At 41.5% G+C, this 21,404-nt stretch overlaps 1 protein-coding gene across 1 annotated transcript in view; it reads left to right on the forward strand.

Annotated features, from left to right (window-relative positions):
* Window positions 1-964: 964 nt before the first annotated feature.
* Window positions 965-21,404, forward strand: part of afap1.L (actin filament associated protein 1 L homeolog) — a 104,732-nt gene continuing 84,292 nt past the window's right edge. The window contains exon 1 of the mRNA XM_018228470.2: window positions 965-1,140. Coding sequence (XP_018083959.1) covers window positions 1,122-1,140 — 19 coding nt within the window. The 5' untranslated portion in view covers window positions 965-1,121. The remainder of the gene's footprint in view (window positions 1,141-21,404) is intronic.

The raw sequence follows: 21,404 nt of genomic DNA on the forward strand, positions 1-21,404 counted from the left end.
AATATATAGGAAGGCCGGTATTTTTTTCCACAAAAGGTGGCAACCCTAGTGGTGCCTGAAGGCAAACAATGATGGTTGGACCAGTAGATATTTTGGGGGTAACAGCAGAAGAGCAGTAGCCTATATATATAAAAAGCTGTGTTAGAGGAATAATATATATATAATAATATAGTGGATAAGGTACCCCCTACTGTTATAGGGGGTATAAGATATTATAAGTCACTGAGGAGTTATGTGACCATATAAAAGCACGAGGCCGCGTGCTTTTATACAGGTCACATAACTCCAAGGTGACTTCTGATATCTTTATAAATTTCTAGTAGGGGGTACATTATGCATTATAATCTACATTTTGTGGGGGGGGGGTCAGGAGGGGGGTCGGAGTCTAAATTTTGGTAGTCCATTTCGGATGTACGGCATCGAATTCCGACGCTCTGCATCAAATTCGGCAGCCTGGGGGCCCCTGTTCTGACCTCAGAATGCGCCGTTTATAAGAATATAATTTACAGTTTGGTCCCATAGGGAAATGACCAGACTGTAGATTATATATAAAGAGCTGTGTTATTGGAATAAGAGCACTGTATCCCCCCCACAGACACACTGTAATGTACATAAGATCAGTTTTCTGTGGTGAGAACTTTATTCAAGAAGGAATCTGTGGAGGCAGAAGATGTACAGGACACAGTCACTCCTATAAGGTGAGGCACAGACACGGCTGGGGCTATTCTCCTGGTGCCCTAATACACAGAACTGGCACCCTGAGAGTCTAAAGGTCATTATATGAATAAAGTGGAGTGTGCTGCTGGCAGGGGCTGAGTAACCAGAAAGCTTTTTGTGCAGAGCTGAGAGACCCAGGCAATAGCAGCAGCCTCCTTTGTTCCTCAGTACATTACACACGCCCCTGCTCAGCCCCGCCCCTTATCATTTTGTCCCGCCACTGCATTGGCCGCTCGTGCTGTCAGTCAGCGCCGTGATGATGTCCCAGCTTTTCTGGGCAGGGGTTGTGTGCAGCTGCTGAACCCCCAGCTCATTCCTCCTCCTCCCGCTGCTGCTGCGTGTGCTGCTCACTCACCGGCTTCTTATTCACCTTCCGGAGCAGATCTGGATTCTTTGGGGCAGCCATGCAGAAATACTGCAAAGGTAAGGGCACTTGGTGGGCTTCTGCTCCTTCATTGCTCCTTTTTGGGGGGAGGGGGAGGTTGTACCATGTAGCTGTGCATGCAGCTTTAGGAATCCCAGCTGTGCTGCTGGCTCCAGTGTGCTTGTGCTATATGATCCCCCGTAGGGCTATACTGTTATTGTGGCTGTTCTCCTTCCTCTGGACTGCTGCCCTATTAGAATCCTGTGTGCAGAAAAGCAAAAGGCTGGTTGGTTGGGTCCAGTAAGGCTGATACATGGACCAGCTCCTGGGCCCTCTAATTTGTAAGCACAGCTCTGCCCAGAGCAGTCCTTGGCAGTGTTAGAGATTCCTTCAATCATTGACAGTTTTTCTTAAATGCATATGGACAACACGACCACCTCGCGCCTAGTGTCACAGCTATGCGAGGTGTTGCCACCTTTTCTGGAAAAAAATACCTGCCTTCCTGTATATTTATCTTTTTCCTCTATTAATAACATTGGAATCAGCCATCATTTTTACCAGCCACGCCGGTAAAACACCGGCCAGGTGGCAGCCCTAGTTGTGACTAGCAGGGGCAGCTGCACGGAAAAAGGGACTGTCCTGGCTATTGTTCCACTGCAAGTCTTTTGTAGCTGTCATGGGATGCTGGGAATTGTAGTCCAGTGACAGCTGGAGGAAGTCATATTGAGATGTTGTTGTTGGACATCTGGGACAACCCTGCTCCACATGGGAGCTGTCAGCTACTGCCCTGCTGTTTAAATGGAACACACCGTTTTCATAGGTATTTTTCATATATAGTGACCCTGCAGCTTGGGGTGGCAAAATGACTTATGAATTTTGTTCTTTGCACCTTTGTGCTCCCTTGATATATGCAGCAGCATCTTTATTATGCTCTATACATAAGCACATGGGGTAAAGACTAATCACACTAATTTGGGATCCCTTTATTTCATCTGGATAAGCACCAATGGGTTTGTAAAATACCCCAAACCACTCTAGTTAACCATATCTGCTGCTGCTGGGAGTAGGCATGAACCCCCTGCCAGTCTCGTTGAGGAGATAATTAGACAGAAAGCCTTATAACTGCATATGGTATGGGAATGTCAAACTGTCACCTTCCTAGCTACGGTTAGAGTTGACAAGCAGTCAGTGCCCAATTCTGACTTGGCACCAGGAAGAAATACACAGTCTGGCCAAGCAATTCTAGAATTATGGATAAACCCTTTCCTCCTCTTCCCATCCACTTGATGACCCCCCCCCCCCAGTGTAGGCTGAACTCCCCCTTTTCAAATGGATCTGGGTATGAGATCTCTCCCTGCCGCTTGCTACAGATCCGGCTGCAGACACCAGTTCTGATTGGCAGGGGGAGAGTCCGTTTAGCAAGCTGCGTTTTGGTTTCTTCCTTTGGGGATTTTGTTCTCATTTCAAACTGGATGGGCCGCCCTGTAACTGATTATATTGCTGTGTGTGTAATGTTGTTAGTGGCTGTTATATGCCCATGATTTGATTAGTCTCTATCTCTCTGTACTCCAGGGTGCGGGGAATCCTACTGCAAAATAATGAAGTGCTCTTTGTGGAATGATCTGTTTCTTTGTATCCGCAGATTAATCTTCGAGCCATAGCATACCAGTTTAACCCCTTATATTGTGCTCAGTTCGCTCCCTCTGCTGACACAGTGAATAAATACATTCAGAATCTGAATACAATTTATCCCTAAAGGCGCAATGTTTATTTGCTGGGTGCCATGTGATGAGCATGCCCCGCTGCTTTGCATGGGCTTTTCTTTGCCTTATTCTCATCGTGAGTTGAAACCCCAGGGGTAAGAATAAGGTGCAGTAGGGCAAGATGGCATCTTGAAATCCTTTAGTTGTTGGGTTCTGCAATGTCCATGCATTAGGGAACCTGCTGTCTGTTTTTGGTGTTGGAATCCCCCACCCCACCTAGTCTTCATGTCTGCCAGTTTATGAATAAATAATAATAATTACATTGACATTCCATCTGCCATTGAGAACCCACCACCCTTTCCCTATGGATTGATAGATGTTGTACCACATGATCTTACAGGAACTGCTCATGTAGTTGCAGAGACAGTAGTTGCATGGGAATGGTAGTAGCTGGAGATATAGATGCCCATCACTACAAGTGTCCCAGACATTGCTGCGCACAGTTTAATCAGAAGGGGCTTATCTTAGTTCATTAAAGGTGAAGGAAAGCTACCGAAGCAGTTTATTGCCAATAGATAAGCCACAATAATGCAAACTATAACACTATATTTATTCTGTAGAATGCTTTACCATACCTGAATAAACAGCTCTAGATCTTCCTCTATTTGTTTAGGATAGCAGCTGCCATATTAGTTTGGCGTGACATCAATTCCTGCTTGAGTCTCTCCCTGCTCACTCATAGCTCTGGGCTCAGATTACAGCAGGGAGGGAGAGAGGAGCAAACTGAGCATGCTCAAGCCCTAGCCTTGGAGGTTTATGCTGAAAACAGGAAGTCTGATACAGAAGCCCATGTGTACACAATAGAAGGAAAGAAATGATGTGTTTCTTTTGACAGAGGACTCAGAGCAGCATTACTTTGAGGGTTTACTGGTGTATTTATATAGACCTTTCTGATAAAGCTTACTTAGTTTTAGCCTTTCCTTCTCCTTCAATAGCAAAGAAGCAACTCTGGTCTTTTATGATTGCCGAAATCATTATTTACTGTCGTGGACTTTTTTCAGCATCAGCTGTAACTATGAGACTGATCAAGATGGGAGAGGGCCTTGCTGGCAAGTGCTTACAGTCTGTAATAATATACCATTGCGAGCAATACAAATCTTATTCTAATTCATTCAGATTGAACTTTCAGCTGACAATATTAGGCAGATAAGGTAGCAGAAGAGCAGAGAATATGCTGTCTATGGGGGCTAATTAGAGGGGGCGCATTATTCATTTTTAGCTGGATCCGCACAAACATATGGCATCCCTTGAGCTCTTAGTGGGTCTCGCCACAATAAAGGCCAGTGCTGCTCAGAAGGGGCCAGGGACAAACGATTAACCCTTTTAGTGACTGTGGGACTCAAAGCATCTTTGTTCTGTTTTGGGTGGAAGAATTGTTTTCTTGGAATGTCCATTAAAGGGGAACTCCACCCTGAAAAAGGGACAGTGAAATGTAAGTGTAAGCAAGTAATCTTAAGCATCTTTTCACATGTATTAGGAGATGTCAGTGGTTATATGTAAATGTATTTGCTATTAAATACCCTGCCTATATATACTACTGAAACAATAATGCAGCAGTCAGGTCTCCTCCAGCCCAAAATTTCAGTTCCCACAAGGCCTTGCCTGCTGTCTGCTGAATAATTAGCTGTAGGGGCATGGAGAAAATTGTGTGACTTTTTGTAACGAAACAAGGAAGTAAAAAAATGTTTTTCCCCTTCCCACCCCTAATTACGGTTCGGTATTTGACCGAATCTTTAGCAAAGGATTCGGGGGTTCGGCCGAATCCAAAATAGTGGATTCGGTGCTTCCCTAATTAATCTTTACATGATTTTCTAGTAGATTTAAGGTATGAAGATCCAAATTATAGAAGGATCAATTATCTGGAAAACCCCAGCTCCCAAGAATTCTGGATAACAGGTCCCATACCTGTATTTCGATAAAATGGACTCAATGGGAGACTTCCTGTATTTCGCAGCTGTATAATGGGTTTCAGGATAACAGAGCCCATACCTGTATACCTTTATTATTTGCTGTTTTAATTTACAGCAGCATTTACCTGTTGTTTAGCTCATGGGCATTGGTTATTCTGCATAAAGAGACTTATTTATTTTTGTTTGTCAATATACATGGGAACAGCCATACTGCTTATACTGCTGGGGTTAAATTGAATAGCTTCCATTGCAGTGACTAAATTGTCATGAAAAATGGAAAATTCGGCAGAAGAATAGTCTTTTGTATCATTAATTTTTTTTATAACCAGCTAATGGAAGCCATACAAAGCCCATACTGTTTTTAGAATGTATTATTGGCCAGTATAGTGTCCCTTTAGAGTAGGCCCAGGCAGTCCGGCTTGTGTGCATAAAGAGTGGGAGTTTGGAACAGTCTCAGCAGGAGTCCGTACAGTGAACTTCTCGCTAACAGAGGTGGGTTCTGATTCCTGAAGATATGGGGGAGATGTATTTGCCCCCAAGAGACAACCCACCTGCCCGCAGGCATCTGAATAGGGGGCTGAAACAAAAAGTAATGTTATTACTGCTGTCTGCCGGCCGCGATAAACATCTTAATCCAAATAGGCATCCGATTTTAATATCAAGTTATTGAAACAACAGGACATTTCCTCCTTCGCTCTATGGAGAAAGAAAACCTATTTCAGCACATATCTTGAATAGTTTTTGGTCTCCAGGAAAAAAATAAATGGAAACCCCCATTTCAGCTTAATCTCCAATACGGTGCGCTAGTCTCAAAACCAAATGGGCTAAACGCATAATCTCTTTAATACAGGTATGGAACCTGTTATCCAGATCTGGATTTCTGGATAATGGATCTTTCTGTAATTTGGATCTTGATACCTTAATTCTACTAGAAAATCGTGTAAACATTAAATAAAGCCAATAGGCTGGTTTTGCTTCCAATAAGGAATAATTATATCTTAGTTGGGATCAAGTACACGCTACTGTTTTATTATCACTGATAAAAAAATAGTTAGTTTTTTAAAATTTGGATAAAATGGAGCCTACGGGAGATGGTCTTTCTGTAATTCTGAGCTTTCTGGATAACGGGTTTCCGGATAACGGATCCAATACCTGTAATAAATACAGAAATCTGGCTTAGGATAAGCAACATGCCAGCTCCCAGGGGCAATATTCAGTATTCAGATTGTACAATTAGGTCAGAGACACACGGGCAGCTTAATCGCCAGCTAGAATGAAAATCGCCGGTGGGATGGCACTCGGAGCGCTTCGTTTTCCAAAGTCGCCCGAAGTTGCCTCACGAGGAAACTTTGGGCGACTTCGCCAAATCACCATTTGATCTTACAAGCAAACACAAGAGTGGAAGAGATTTATGTAATTTTTAGCCCTACATTAGGGGGTAAAAAAAACAAAAAAACTTCTTCAAGTAAAAACAGTCGAGTTCCCATATAAGTCAATGGGAGCTGTGCTGATCCTTTTTTTTTTTTTTTTCTTCAGACTTTGAGGTTTTGGGATTTTTTTTTGCTTGTATTTATCCAAAAAACTCGAAACGTTTTAGAGATATTCATATTTTTTTCTGCACTTTGTAGTTTCATTTTTCGATGTTACTGTTGCTTTCAGGAAGAAATGCATAAGAAATATGGTTGAAATCAGCCCAGCTGGCCCATCAGATCTGGGCATGTATGGCCAGCAAAAGTCAAGACAAACGGCAGCTCCTTCACATCTGTATTAGTACAACTATAAAGACTTTGTCGTCTCATGGTATAAAGTAGGTAAAAGATAAGCCGTCCTTATCAGGGAGATGTATTTACCCTTTAATTGAGGGCTGTGTTGGAGGCCTCAGTAAGGGTAAGGGCACACCTGTCAATTCGGGAAAATTTAGTCGCCTGTTGACTAATCGCCTCTTCTTTGGGGCGACTAATCTCCCCGAACGGCTTCCCCCTGTCTTCCGCTGGCTATAATGAAAAATCACCTGCGGCATGGCACACGCGGCACTTCGTATTCCGAAGTCGTCCGAAGTTTCTTTCGCCAGGCAACTAAATCTCCTCGAATCGCTAGGTGTGCCCTTACCCTAAGGGCAGGGGCACACAAAGCTACTGGGGGAGATTAGTCGCCCATCGACAAATCGCTTCTTCTTCGGGTGACTAAGAAGAACTGCCTCCCCGTTGGCTAGAATCTAAATCGTTGGCAGGATGGCACTCGGAGCGATTTGTTTTCCAAAGTCTTCTGAAGTTTGTTCGTGAGGCAACTTCGCAACGAATGCCATCCTGTCGGTGGTTTCGATTCTAGCTGGCGGGGAGGCAGTTCAGGGAGATTAGTCGCCTGAAGAAGAAGCGATTTGACGCTGGGCAACTAATCTCCCTCAGTAGCTTTGTGTGCCCCTGCCCTAATAAGCTGATTTCTGCCATAGGGATTTACATATCAGTCCATTTGCAGTCACGAGTCTTTGACACAGAATGTGTCTGGAGCTTTCTGACACTGAGCAAGAACAAAAAGGAGCAATAACAACAGCAGATTAACATTGCAAGATGAATGGGACAGAACAAAGGGAGAGGGTCTTTCTATTTGCGGAAACCCCCCACACCTCTTTATCACTGAGCTGAACTTTCTTTTCTCCTGTCACTCAGACTCACATCAGTGGCTCATGCCATGTGCCCTTTGGCTCTATTATAGCACAGAGACCAAGCCAAGTGGAGTCTCAGTCCAAATAAAAGCAGCAGTGCCTGACCTGCCCTTAGTGTCTGTGTCACGTTAGACTAATTATCGGCTCTTGTGTTGGTGAGGAATTCAGACGTAGAAAAACAGCTGATATATGCTGTATATGAAGAAGAGGGCCCCTATTGTAGGGGTAACAATTACATAAATCTCTTCCACTCTTGTGATTGCTTGTAAGATCAAATGGTGATGGGCGAATCTGTACCATTTCGCTACGCCGTACAATTTGCGAAACTCCGGAAAAAATTGCAAAACGGCTAAAAAGTTGCTGCAAAACAATTTTCACACGCATCGTTTTTACGACTATGAAGATTGTCATTCATCCAGGTCATGGTATATCTAATACAAGTAATTTAAAAAAATAAATCACGCATCAATTTTTACGTGCGCATATTTTGTGTGCAAATGTTTTAAAGTCAATGGGCGTCAAAATTATTTTACACACATGACTTTTATCGCAGCAAATTTTTTTCGGCTGCAAATTTTTGCAGCAGTTTTGAATTTTGTTTTTTTCAGGTGGCAATATGCGGAAATTCGCCCTCAAATCCATGCCTGGCAAATAAATAAATTCGCCCATCACTACACAGGAGCATAGCCAGGCTGCAGGGGCCAGTTACCTTGTTTTAAAGGGGTTTTTCCACCATTGAGTTAACTTTCAATATGATGTAGAGAGTGATATTCTGAGACAATTTACAATTGGTTGTCATTTTCTATTATTCGTGGTTTTTGAGTTATTTAGCTTTTTTTTTTTAAATTCGGCAGCTCTCTAGTTTGCCATTTCAGCAATCTGGTTGCTAGGATCCAAATTACCCTAACAACTAGGGATGCACCAAATCCACTATTTTGGATTCGGCCAAACCCCCGAATCCTTCATGAAAGATTTGGGCGAATACCGAACCAAATCCTAATTTGCATATGCAAATTATGGGTGAAAAGGGGAGAAAATATTTTACTTCCTTGTTTTATGACAAAAAGTCATGAGATTTCCCTCCCACCCCTAATATGCATATGCAAATTCGGATTCGGTTCGGCCAGGCAGAAGGATTCAGCCGAATCCGAATCCTGTTGAAAAATGCTGAATCCTGACCGAATCCCGAACCGAATCCAGGATTCGGTGCATCCCTGCTAGCAACCATGCATTGATTTGAATAAGAGGCTGGAATGTGAATATTAGAAGGACTGAAAAGAAAGATTATTAATAGCAATAACAATACATTTGTAGCCTTACAGAGCATGTTCTTTTTTTTTTTTTTTAAATTGGGCCAGTGACCCCCATTTAAAAGCTGGAAAGAGTCAGAAGAAGAAGGCAAATAATTCAAAAACTATATAAAAAAATAATAATGATGACCAATTGAAAAGTTGCCTAAAATTGGCCATTCTATAACATACTAAAAGTTATCTTGAAGGCTAACTACCCCTTTAAAGGAGAATTCAACCCCCTAGGCACAAAAATCTCTCCCCCCTCCCCTACGTAGGCCCCCTGGCCTACCTCTGCCCCCCAGGTGAATGCAGGGAAGGGGGGAGGGAGTTTTGCGCCTAGGGGTTGAATTCTCCTTTAATGCATCCTTTGTAAGTGGGGAATCAATATATAATCCATCAGTAATTATGGTGCACCATACTACTAGGTTAGCAGGGTCCTGCTCCAAGTGGGTCCCATTTATTAGCCCACTGATCACCAGGGTCTCCTGGGTGTCGCACCCTACCAACAAGTAAAACGGGGTCTCAATGAAAGTGCCAGTTGCATGCAGACCACACCCCATTATCCACAATGGCCATGCCCCAATCATTCCAAAATATCTGCTCATGATCTACCAAACCCCCCACATGCCCCAACCCTTCCACAATCCATGAATTGGTCTTTCCATCTCTGAAGACTTTCTCTGCCATGAATGAAAGTGTTTTAAAGTAATAAAAATATCATGTAGTGTTGCCCTGCACTGGTAAAACTAATGTGTTTGCTTCAGAAACACTACTATAGTTCATATAAACAAGCTGCTGTTTAGCAATGGCAGAAATTGAAAAAATACTTTATGGTACAGGATAAATAGCGGATAACATATAACATTATGTTCTACAGAGTTTATCTGCTATCTACTGTGTAACCTGAGCCTTTTCTCATTTGAATGGCTGCCCCCATGGCTACACAGCAGCTTATTTATATAACTATAGTAGTGTTTCTAAAGCAAACACACCATTTTTACCAGTGCAGGGCAACACTGCATTATATTTGTATTACTTTAAAACACTTTTCACTGTTCTGTTAAGGAGCCTCTGAGTGTTTATGCAGGGGTTGTGTATGGATTCTAGAATTCTGTTACTATTGGAATGGGGAAGCTGGAAATACTTTTACAGTATGAATTGTTTGTACTCTTTGTTTCCCAGCTCATGCAGCCCTTCCATCCCCTGGTTCCCACAACACAGTTATTCTTGGTGAGTTCACTAACAGAGGGGGGAAGATTAGATCACGGGAATGTCAGTGACCCCGTGCAAAATGGTAGCCTTCTGCTCATTAAGAGGAAGGGCCTTTTAAGGAAGCGCATGCTGATTTAATCATTTTGTTGACCAGATCTGTACAGCTTTTGTGCATTTCATAAGTTCAAGTAAAGTCATGTTTCCCAGTAATTGACTCTCCGAACTGCTACAAAATGATAAATTCAGTACTCTAGTGTCCCTTAGGGTCAGGGCACACACTCAGATTCGTGGAGATTAGTCGCCCGACAGTATGAATTTGTTGTACAGTATGAAGTTTCCTCATGAGGCAACTTGGGGCGACTTCGAAAAACGAGTGCCATCCCACCGGTGATTTACTTTCTAGCTGGCGGGAGGCAGTTCGGGAAGACTGCCGAATAGGTGTTTTAGCCTATGGGGGACGGAGTCAATTGGTGGACTTTGAAAAATCAAATACTTTATATTTTTTGGAAAAAAGTTGAATCTAATTCGATCGAATGCGCTATTCCTTTGATTCAAACGATTCGAATTCGGACGAATACGGACCTATTCGATTGAAAACTGACCTATTCGACCCTAATAAAAACGCCAACTTAATTTCGGTTGGTCTTTTTGAATTCTTATTTCAACGTTATTTAATGTATCAATTTAGAACAGTTTACAGGGTCGGCGACCCCCCCTCTCCCAGAGCTGCTTTAGAAGATGAAAAATGACACTTCAATATTAGAAAAACGATGACACATAGAAAATAGAAAGTAATTGGAAAAAGTTATTTCTGGTGATCTGTCTGAAAACAAGCAGTTGTTTGAAGGTGAACAACCCCGTTAAAAAGGTTATTCACATTTCAATGAACTTTTAGTATGATGTAGAGCAGGGGTGCCCAAAAGGTAGATCGGGATCTACCAGTAGAACTTTAGGTGGTGATCAGTAGATCTCAAGACACTGTTAACCAACAGCTTGACCTGAATTAACATCCTATTTTATGCTATTGAATTAACATCCTATTTTATGCTTTTCTTTCAGATATTTATTATTTTAAGGTTACCTAAGAAATATTGTTTGTTAAATATAGCAATATAAATTTTCCCAGTATTTAATTAATATTTTCCATGGAACAGAATGCTAAAAATATTTTATGGATTTAGATCATAATGGGACAAGACTAAAAGTAGACCTTGCATTAGTAAAGTATGGGCACTCCTGATGCAGAGAGCGATATTCTGAGAGAATTTAAATTGGTTTTCATTTTTTATTATTTGTGGTTTTTGAGTTATTTAGCTTTTTATTCAGCAGCTCTCCAGTTTGACATTTAAGCATCTGGTTACTAGGGTCCAAATTACCCTAGCAACTTGATTTGAGTAAGAGACTGGAATATGAATAGGAGAGGCCTGAATAGAAACATAAGGAATATAAAGTACCACTAACAATAAATGTGGAGCCTTACAGAACATTTTGTTTTTTTAGATGGGGTCAGTGTCCCCCATTTGAAAGCTGGAAAGTGTCAGAAATAAATAATTCAAAATTAAAAAAATGATGGTCAATTAAAAATGTAATTCTATAACATGCTGAAGGTTAACTTAAAGGTCAACCACCCCTTTAAAAAAAGGTGATACATTCTGTTGCACTCATCTTCCCAACCTTCTTGTCTGAAGCCTGGGGCTTGTGTAACCACTGTATCATGGAGAGAGGTGCTGATTTAAAGGAAAGATAAGAATGCTGAATGGAAATAGAAGAGATTTAAGGAATCTGTATTACCTTTCATGAAAAGTCATTGATGGTGTGTTATACAGTAGATAACACTTAAAGGCAGAGACACACGCTCAGTTACGGGGAGATTTAGTCGCCTGGCCATAAATCGCCTCTTCTTCTGGGCGACTAATCTACCCGAACTGCCTCCCGCCAGCTAGAATCTAAATAGCTGGCGGGGTGGCATTCGGATCGCTTTATTTTCCGAAATTGCCCAAAGTTTCCTCGTAAGTTTTTACTTAAAGGGGCAGTTCACCTTTAGGATAACTTTTAGTATGTCATAGAATGGCCAATTCTAACTACCTTTTCAGTTGGTCTTCATTTTTTCTTATGTATAGTCTTTGAATCCCTCACTTTTTTCTTCTGACCATTTCCAGCTTTCAAATGAGGGTCACTGACCCTATATAAAACACAAATGCTCAGCAAGGCTACAAATGTATTGTTACTTTTTATTAATCATCTTTCAGGTTCTCTCCTATTCATATTACAATCTTTCATTCAAATCAACAAATGGTTGCTAGGTTAATTTGGACCCTAGCAATCAGATTGCTGAAATTGCAAACTGAAGAGATGCTGAATAAAACGCTAAATAACTCAAACACCACAAATAATAAAAAATTGTCTCAGAAAATAACTTTCTACATCATACTAAAAGTTAATATAAAGGTGATTAACCCCTTTAACCCTCTCTCTTGGGGGCAGCTGTGAAAGGAGAAGAAAGTTTCAGTCTGATTCCAGGAGGTAAGAGGGGGGCGTTAGGAAGTGTAAAAACAAAGTAGCAATCAATTAGTACTTTATGATGAAAATAAATATGAATTTTAAATGTTTCATGCTGTACTAAGGTGTACGGGAATGAGCTGATGATATGATGTGCCAATATTATACTGGTTATGTGTCGCCTTGGGGGTGATTTTGAGGGAATTGTGGTTGTAAAATATGAGATGCAGTGGAAATACTCTGGTTCTAATTAGTTTTCTTGTGTATGTTTATGATTGCTCTTATCAGAGAGTGGGGTGGCGTTTTAAATATTACTGGCGGCACCTAAGGGATGATGTTCTTGGCTTGTGACATGTGAGTGGGAGTCCTTGATTCACTTTAAGGGTGGACGCGAAGATTCGGGGATATATAGTCGCCCGGCGATAAATCGCCTCTTCTTCGGGGCGACTAATCTCCCCGAACTGAGCCCTGTCAGCTAGAATCTAAATTGCCGTCGGGATGGCTTCGTTTTCTGAAGTCGCCCTAGTTTCCTCATGCGTTAACTTTGGGGGACCCCGTGCAAACGAAGCGCACCGATTGCCATCCCACCGGTGACTTACATTCTAGCTGGCGGGAAGCAGTTCAGGGAGATTAGTCGCCCCGAAGAAGAGGAGATTTGTCGCTGAGCGACTAATCTCCCCGAATATGAGAGTGTGTGGGCGACTAATCTCCCCGAACTCCCTACAGCCAGCTAAAATGTAAACCGCCGACGGGATGGCAATCGTTCGCTTCGTTTGCTGAAGCCCCCAAAGTTGCCTCATGAGGAAACTTCAGCCGACTTCGGAAAATGAAGTACTCCAAGTGCCATCCTGCCGGCAGTTCAGGGAGATTAGTTGCCCGAAGAAGAGGTGATTTATCGCCGGTCGACTAATCTCCCCAAGTCTGAGCGTGTCTCTGCCCTTAGGACTGTAAAACTGACGCCTGTGTTTGATATGATTGTATTTAGCCTGTTCAGTCCTCCCTGTTCCAAGTTATTTATTGGCATGTGGAACAGCCCGGTGTTGGAGTGGGACTAAAAATTAGACTCTGCTAAAAGGAAATGTTGGGAGTGCTACATTTGTCAAATATAATTCATGTTTAAGTTAACTTTTAGTATGTTATAGAATGGCTCATTCCTAGCATCTTTCCAATTGGATCCAATTTTTTCTTTTTAATAGTTTTTTAATTATTTACCTCCTTCTTCTGACTCGTTCCAGCTTTCAAATGGGGGTCACTGACCCCATCAGTCATTACTACTTTTTATTACTCGTCTTTCTATTCAGGCCCTCTCCTATTCATAGTCCAGTCTCTTATTCAAATCAATGCATGGTTGCTAGGGTAATTTGGATCCTAGCAACCAGATTGCTGACATTGCAAACTGGAGAGCTGCTGAATAAAAAGCTAAATAACTCAAAAACCACAAATAATAAAAAATGAAAACCAATTGCAAATTGTCTCAGAATAACACTCTTTACATGATACTAAAAGATCATTTAAAGCTGAACGACCCCTTTAATGGAAACATCACTTGTTTTGGCTGTAGTAACCCAAAGCAAACCAGAATGCTGGTGCTGTTACCCACATCATTGCTTCTTGTTAAAGGATTTTGTGGGGGCTGCTCTTACATTAGCCAGAGTTCTGATATAAAGACTACATTAGGTTTTCCCGCAACCCTTTTGGATTCACTTCCCTGTCCACATGAAAGGAAGGAGTGCTACAGAAGTTGTGCTTAGGTATGCGGATTCCTTGTTCTGGGAGATGCCATGACTTGGTAATTGTAGGGCTACTAAAACCCATTAATTATTATTACTATTTCTGTTCGGTTGGGTTTAGAATGTGCACAAAAATTATTATTATACTTTATTTATATAAAACCTTATAAAACAAACCAAATTTAAACCAAGTTTGAATATTAGAGTATGTGTCAATAATAAATTGGTGCTTCACCTTTATGTTATGTAATGCTAATTCTCAGCAACTTTTCAATTTGTCAATTTTTTTTATACTTTTTGAATTATTTGCCTTCTTCTTCTGACCCTTCCCAGCTTTCAAATTGGGGTCATCTTAAAAAAAAAAATGCTCTTTAAAGGGATCCTGTCATCGGAAAACATGTTTTTTTTTTCAAAACGCACCAGTTAATAGTTCTGCTCCAGCAGAATTCTGCACTGAAATCCATTTCTCAAAAGAGCAAACAGATTTTTTTATATTCAATTTTGAAATCTGACATGAGGCTAGACATTTTGTTAATTTCCCAGCTGCCCCTGGTCATATGACTTGTGCCTGTACTTTAGGAGAGAAATGCTTTCTGGCAGGCTGCTGTTTTTCCTTATTGTTCTGTTGTTTGGCTGCTGGGGGGGAAAAGGGAGGGGTGATTTCACTCCGACTTGCAGTACAGCAGTAAAGAGTGATTGAAGTTTATCAGAGCACAATTCACATGACTTGGGGCAGCTGGGAAATTGACAATATGTCTAGCCCCATGACAGATTTCAAAATTAAATATAAAAAAATCTGTTTGCTCTTTTGAGAAATGGATTTCAGCGCAGAATTCTGCTGGAGCGGCACTAATAACCGATTCCTTTTGGAAAAAAATGTTTTTGACAGTATCCCTTTAAGGATACATATTTATTGTTATTCCTACTCTTTAAAGGGGTGATTCACCTTCAAGTTAACTTTTAGTATGTTATAGTTTTTGAATGAATTGCCTTCTTCTCACTCTCTCCAGCTTTCAGATGACCTCCATTCAAAAAAACAACTAGATTTGGTAATTTGGACCCTAGCAACCAGATTGCTAAAATTACAGACTGTGGAGCTGCTGAATAAAATGCTAAATAACACAAAAATGAAAATAATAAAATAATTGAGGGCTGATGAGTTTAGCAAATGCAGAGATGCTCTGTACCTATCATGGTCCATAGTCCTTCTGTTGTGTTATAAAAATGCTACAGAGATAATCCTATAAATCTTTACCAACATTGATATTCCCTACACTAAGCACAAGTCTACAGGAAAATGGGACTGGATAGTTTCTTTGCACATATTGCCTAATGTAATGCATGAACGAGGCCTCTTATTCTCTATTGTGTACTGTATAGAGTTGCGACCTAGAACCGTGACAAATCTGCACCCGCAGCAACTCGCATTCTTTCTGATCCTTGCTCGCTGGTGCCTGTCGTATATAGGAGAATACACAGTAACTCATTTGTCTCCCTGGAACCGAAAAGGGATTTTCACGTGAGTCCAGATGAAATTAGCCTCCACGTGGCCAGTGCAAACACAGTGGCTCAAGAAATTCCCAAATAGTTTTCCCTCCCCTTATACACAGACCCTGTGCCACTCGGTGACCTTGAGCGAGCAATGAAAACAAAAGAGTGCAGTGTTCTGGCACTTAGCAGCCCAGTATCCAGTTGCTGGGAGTCATTAGTTACCCAAAAAAACAAAAGTCATGCTGTAAGAAAAGCAAAACTAGATGCAGCTGCTTTCCAAAAATCTAAATAATTTGCATTCTGTAAAGGCCTGGGTGATGGGGGGGTTATCGTGGTTCATAACTGCAGGAGGACTGTAAATTTGAACACTTGGGGAGTTATTTATTGGTTCGGAGCCGAGGTTCCAATAACACTGGATACTGTAGAGTGAAACTGTCCTTAGATTTGTCATAAAGGGCAACTTACCCCTCTGAATTGTGCTTATTACAGTAAAGGCTCATCCCATGAGTTGAAATGGAGCCCTGCTCTACTGAATACTCCTAGAGGGTTATCACACTACAGTCCCCTACCCAGCAAGCTTCCTTTTGGCTTCTTGTAATAGATTTACAACATAATAGGAGGGTTGTGGGAGGTGATAGGGAAATTTGTGGACAAGTAACATAGACTATGGCTGCATAGGCAAGTCTAGAACTGCAAGCAGTGCCTGTAATATTAAGGGCAACGCCAGATGTGGCATTTTTAAAAAAACTTTAGTCTGGCATAAATACGCATAAACGGCACTACCACTGAAACTAATGGAAAACGCACTATGGCAATTCTCACAGGGCCCTTGCAAGCTGAAATCAGCAACGGGACGCCCGTATTACCGTTTGTTTTTTAGCAGAAACGCCAATACGTCAAAAAACTACCAAATCGATAGTCTCTTTGGGATCTGCAAGTTTGAAACCACACTTTACGTAAATACGCAGCGTATTTTAAATATGGCGTCCAAATTCTCACAAGATAAATGACGCATTTACGTGCTTACGGCCGGTGACGTAATTACGTTGCGTATTGAGAAACATTCCTGCTCCATTTTGAATGTAAATAGTTTTTCTATTTCGAAATAGCTTTTCTATTTTCTATTTCCAGCCAGCGGAATTATGGGCCGCGAGAACAACGAGAAGTGCATGTTGGGAAAAGAAACCTACGTGCTGAAAAACGCATGTTGATGGTCGCATGTGGTTTTAGTGGCGTATTTAAGCAACGTAAAATCTCAACGTAAAAACGCCATGTCTGGCCTTGCCCTAAAGTGGCCAGAGGTAATATCCCAAAAGGTCATTCAGCACTTGATAGTGATTCTATTACAGTAAACATGTGGCAATGCAATAGGGGCTTAATCCACACCGTGCCATGGAGACACATAGACCATAAATATGCACTCATTCTATAAAGTCAAGCAATTCTCTATAACTTGAGCTACTATAAGAGGAGTTGTTTCACTGCACTACAACATCCCGCTGGCAGCTGCAAGGTCATTCTGTGTGTTGTAGTTAAACAACAGCTGGAGGATGCATGCCCTCCATCCCACTTTCTAAATTTGAGATGATAATTATTTAACCAAAAGCTTGAACTGGAATGTTTTTTTTTTTTTTAAATTCTACTAGGCAACTGTGTAACAATACAAATGAACAAGTATAATAATTTAAAATACATAAGAAAGAGATTTCGGTGTCCCTGGAAAGATGTGGAGCAGTCAGGCTTCCGGTTAGCGCCGAAATCAGTTGGGGATGATCTCAGCCGGCAGCCTTCCCTCTCTTTTTGTATGAAAGGCTTGAGCTCCAAGTGTCTCATCCAGTTACAGGGGATTTGCTTCAGAGTGGAGGATGTTGCATCAGCAGCAAAAACATCCCCCCCCCCTTTTCGGTTTATGGCTCAGTCTTTTCCAGTTCTAAAAATAACGGAATCTGGCTACCGCCTAAGCACTGTGCCTCCTTTACATTACATAATGCATCGTTTAAATTTATGTGAAGGGGTGATTCATCTTTATGTTAACATTTTGTAAGATAATACCATATTCCTGCCAACTTTGCAATTGGTCTTTCCTTTTTTTTTTTTAATAGTTTTTTAATTATTTGCCATTGTCTTCTGCCACATCTTGTGCCCTGACCACGGCAGTTCAATAACTTTTATTTATTTTTTTAATAACTTTCTTCTCTATGCAGGCCCTTTTCTATTTATTTTATCATCTCTCATTCAAACCACTGCCTGGTTGCTATAGTAACTAAGACCCTAGCAACTAGATCGCTGCTGAAATACCAAACTGTAGAGCTGCCAAACAAAAATCCTAATAAGTGAAAAAAAAAAAAAAAGAATGACCAGTTGCAAATTGTCTCAGAATATTAATGTTTACATGATATTAAAAAGTAATATAAAGGTGAACTACCCCTTTATCTGTATGTTTGTGACTGTCTGAGTTGCAGATCTTTAAGGATCAATGCTGTTGTTTCCAAACTGTAAGGCTGCCCCTTGAGGCGACGTGGAGCAGTGACAGTGACAGGGGGGGACCCATTTATGAAAGGTAGAATTTTAGCAGAATTAGAGCTTTTTGAAACCACAATTAAACTGTATTTCTCAAAAATTATGAATGCCATGAAAGTTATGAAAAGATCCAAATATAAAAAGTAGGAATGAAAAAAAAGTGCAGAAAAAAATATAAATTTCTCTAAAGCCTCTAAGAATCGGAGTTATTTGGATAATTGCTAGCGAAAAAAAATCCAAAAACCTCTAAAAGTGTGAATGGCTAAAAAAAAGAAAAAAGTTTTGTATTCGAGTTTTTCATGGTATATACACTTAAAGCGGTTGATCACTTTTGAGTTAACTTTTAGTATAATGTAGAGCGTGATATTCCGAGACTATTTGCAATTGGTTTTTATTTTTTATTATTTGTGGTTTTTGAGTTATTTAGCTTTTTATTCGGCAGCTCACCAGTTTGCAATTTCAGCAATCTGGTTGCTAGGATCCAAATTACCCTAGCAACCATGCATTGATTTGAATACTGGAATATGAATAGGAGAGTCTTCAATAGAAAGATGAGTAATAAAAAGTAGCAATTTACACACGTGAGAGCATTTTTTTTAGATGGAGGTCAGTGACCCCCCATTTAAAAGCTGGAAAGAGTCAGAAGAAGAAGGCAAATAGTTAAAAAACAGATGTCCAGACAGTGTTGGACTGGGCCGGCGGGACACCGGGAGAAAACCCGGTGGGCCCCTGCCGGCCCAGACATGGTCCCTGATCGGGCACCCCCTTAAAAAAACACATGCAGGCACATATCGGTGTTTGCGCAGGCACGAGCCCAGGGGCGGATTTACATTGTGGGCGCTCCTACGCCCACTTCCGTTCGTCGCCCCTGTCACCTCCCCTTTATTCCTGCAAATTTTCATCATCTGGACTGGAGCAATGGGGATTGTTGCACGGGAAATTTAAAAAATGATTGTATCTCCTGTGCATCCCCAGTGTTTTTGAACCAATATGGGTGTGGTCGGCATGCAGCATGCAGCCCCCCTAAAATCCTGCCGCCCTAGGCCCGGGCCTAGGTGGCCTTTCCACAAATCCGGGCCTGCATGAGCCACACCAGTGTTTGAGGAGGCGTGCAGAGGGAAGCTGGGAGGGGGTCCCTGGTGATTGCCTGGAGGGCCCTTTATGTGGCAGTCCCGGTGGGCCCCCATTGCTCCGGTCCAACCCTGTGTCCAGCCAATTCTACCTGCTGATTGGTTGCTATAGGTCGCTGCACCTGGGCAAACTTAATGTCTTTTATGACATTGCCCCATTAGTGTGCTCTTTTTAACGTGTCAGTGCAAACTGTGTCATGCAGTGCTTTTGTAGCCAGCTGTAGAGTGTCCTTTCATTTTACGCTGCACCGATAGATATGCTTGAATGGCAAAAGTGCATATAAAGGTGTGAGAGATGCCTGATATTAGCTTTATACTTACCTTTCCTAAGCCTCCATTGTGTAAGGCTGACTGGCCATAACATTTTTTATGGCATCCCATAGCCCCCCTGTAGTGTTACCATTTCCTTAGCAGGAAAATATGGTCTAGTGACCCGGGGTGCTTGGTTTTATCTCACTGTGGACTGGACCAGCGAATGGGCTGCAAATTGAATTCACCTGTACTGAGCATGTTCCATATCAAAGGAATTTGGCCATCCGCATGTGTGGCCCAACTATACAATATCTAACCCTTGTTGCCTGTGAGCTAATGTAAGACCCATTTGTTTGCGTGGAAAGAAAGGCGAGTAGCACGCCTCCGTCTTTATTCTTCATACCCAAACACGTGGTGATTACTACCATATTCACTCGAACACGGTGGGAACGGCGGGGCTGTACAAATACACACGCACCTCTAAATATTTCTCTACGAGCGAGATTTCCAAATTCAAATATACATGATGGACAAAGAGGGCAGTGTAAAAAATGACTTGCGGAGCAGGAATATTCCGTTCTGTAGTCTAAGAAAACAACATCTGAAATGTGTTTAGAATCCAGAGATTCGGCTCTGGGGATGGAAAAAGCTTAGGGAGCAAACCTGTTCCAGTGAATTGTTTCCACTTAAGGACAGTCGCCATTAGTGTGGGGGGTTGGAGAGACGGTCACTATTTGGACTCATTGGATCTTGGAGTCGAGCGTTACAGAGACCATCCCCAAGCTTGCCAATCACGGGGCCGGTTTATATTATTATCTCATGGAAACTGCTGGAGCCAACATCTGCAGCTATATTGTACATATAGGAAATATACAGTTAGGGTGGGGCAGTTTTATATTCCGCTTCTATGTTCCTGCTTTATTTTCTCAACAGGCATCAGTCAGCCGGAGCATCAGAACGTGGGATTTGTAGATGTACAGGTATGGGACCTGTTATCCAGAATGCTCGGGACCTGGAGTTTTCCAGATAAAGGATATTTCTGTCATTTGGATCACTACTTAAAGATAATTTAAAAGTTAAATAGGATTGTTTTGCTTCCAATAAGGATTCATTATATCTTAGTTTGGATCAAGTACAAGATACTGCTTTATTATTACAGAGAAAACGGAAATCATTTTTAAAAATATTACTTATTTTATAAGGTGAAGTCAAAGGTATACAGTCTTCGCATAATTCTGAGCTTTCTTGATAACAGATCCCATACCTGTATTATAACCGCATGGCCGTAGGTTGCTTATCATGACAGGCTTGAGTTTCTGCAGCTGATTTAGCGCACGCCACTATGAAATAAAGACATAACTAAATAACAAGCTCATTCTGTACCTTGTAAACAAGACATTACTGCAACATAGATATTGGGTGTTAATTCTCTGCTATTGAAATTTGTACACCCTTTTAATTAGATAATCTGTTTTTGTGGAGTTGTCTATTGTCTTTCCAAGCTTTCGTCGCTCAGTCACTTGCAGCGGGGTCTGCTTCCTCTAGAGTGGGGGTCCCCAACTTTTTTACCTGTGAGCCACATTCAGTTGTAAAAAGAGTTGGGGAGCAACAGAAGCATCTACAGCAGACCAGAAATGTGATGTACATACATATTACTCTTCCACTGTGAGCACTGCCTGAGCTTAGCATGTCCTAGTGCATGGACATCGGCCGGAATCTTCACCCAGCAGCATTCACCAAACGTGTACAAGTGTTTGGTCGGCATTAAGCAGAAGCTATAATGTTTCCATATTGGAAATATACACCCCTCACCTAGACAATTATAGTACAGGTATGGGACCTGTTATCCAGAATGATCGGGA

Source organism: Xenopus laevis, chromosome 1L, assembly GCF_017654675.1.
Source record: "Xenopus laevis strain J_2021 chromosome 1L, Xenopus_laevis_v10.1, whole genome shotgun sequence".
Lineage (NCBI taxonomy): Eukaryota > Metazoa > Chordata > Amphibia > Anura > Pipidae > Xenopus > Xenopus laevis.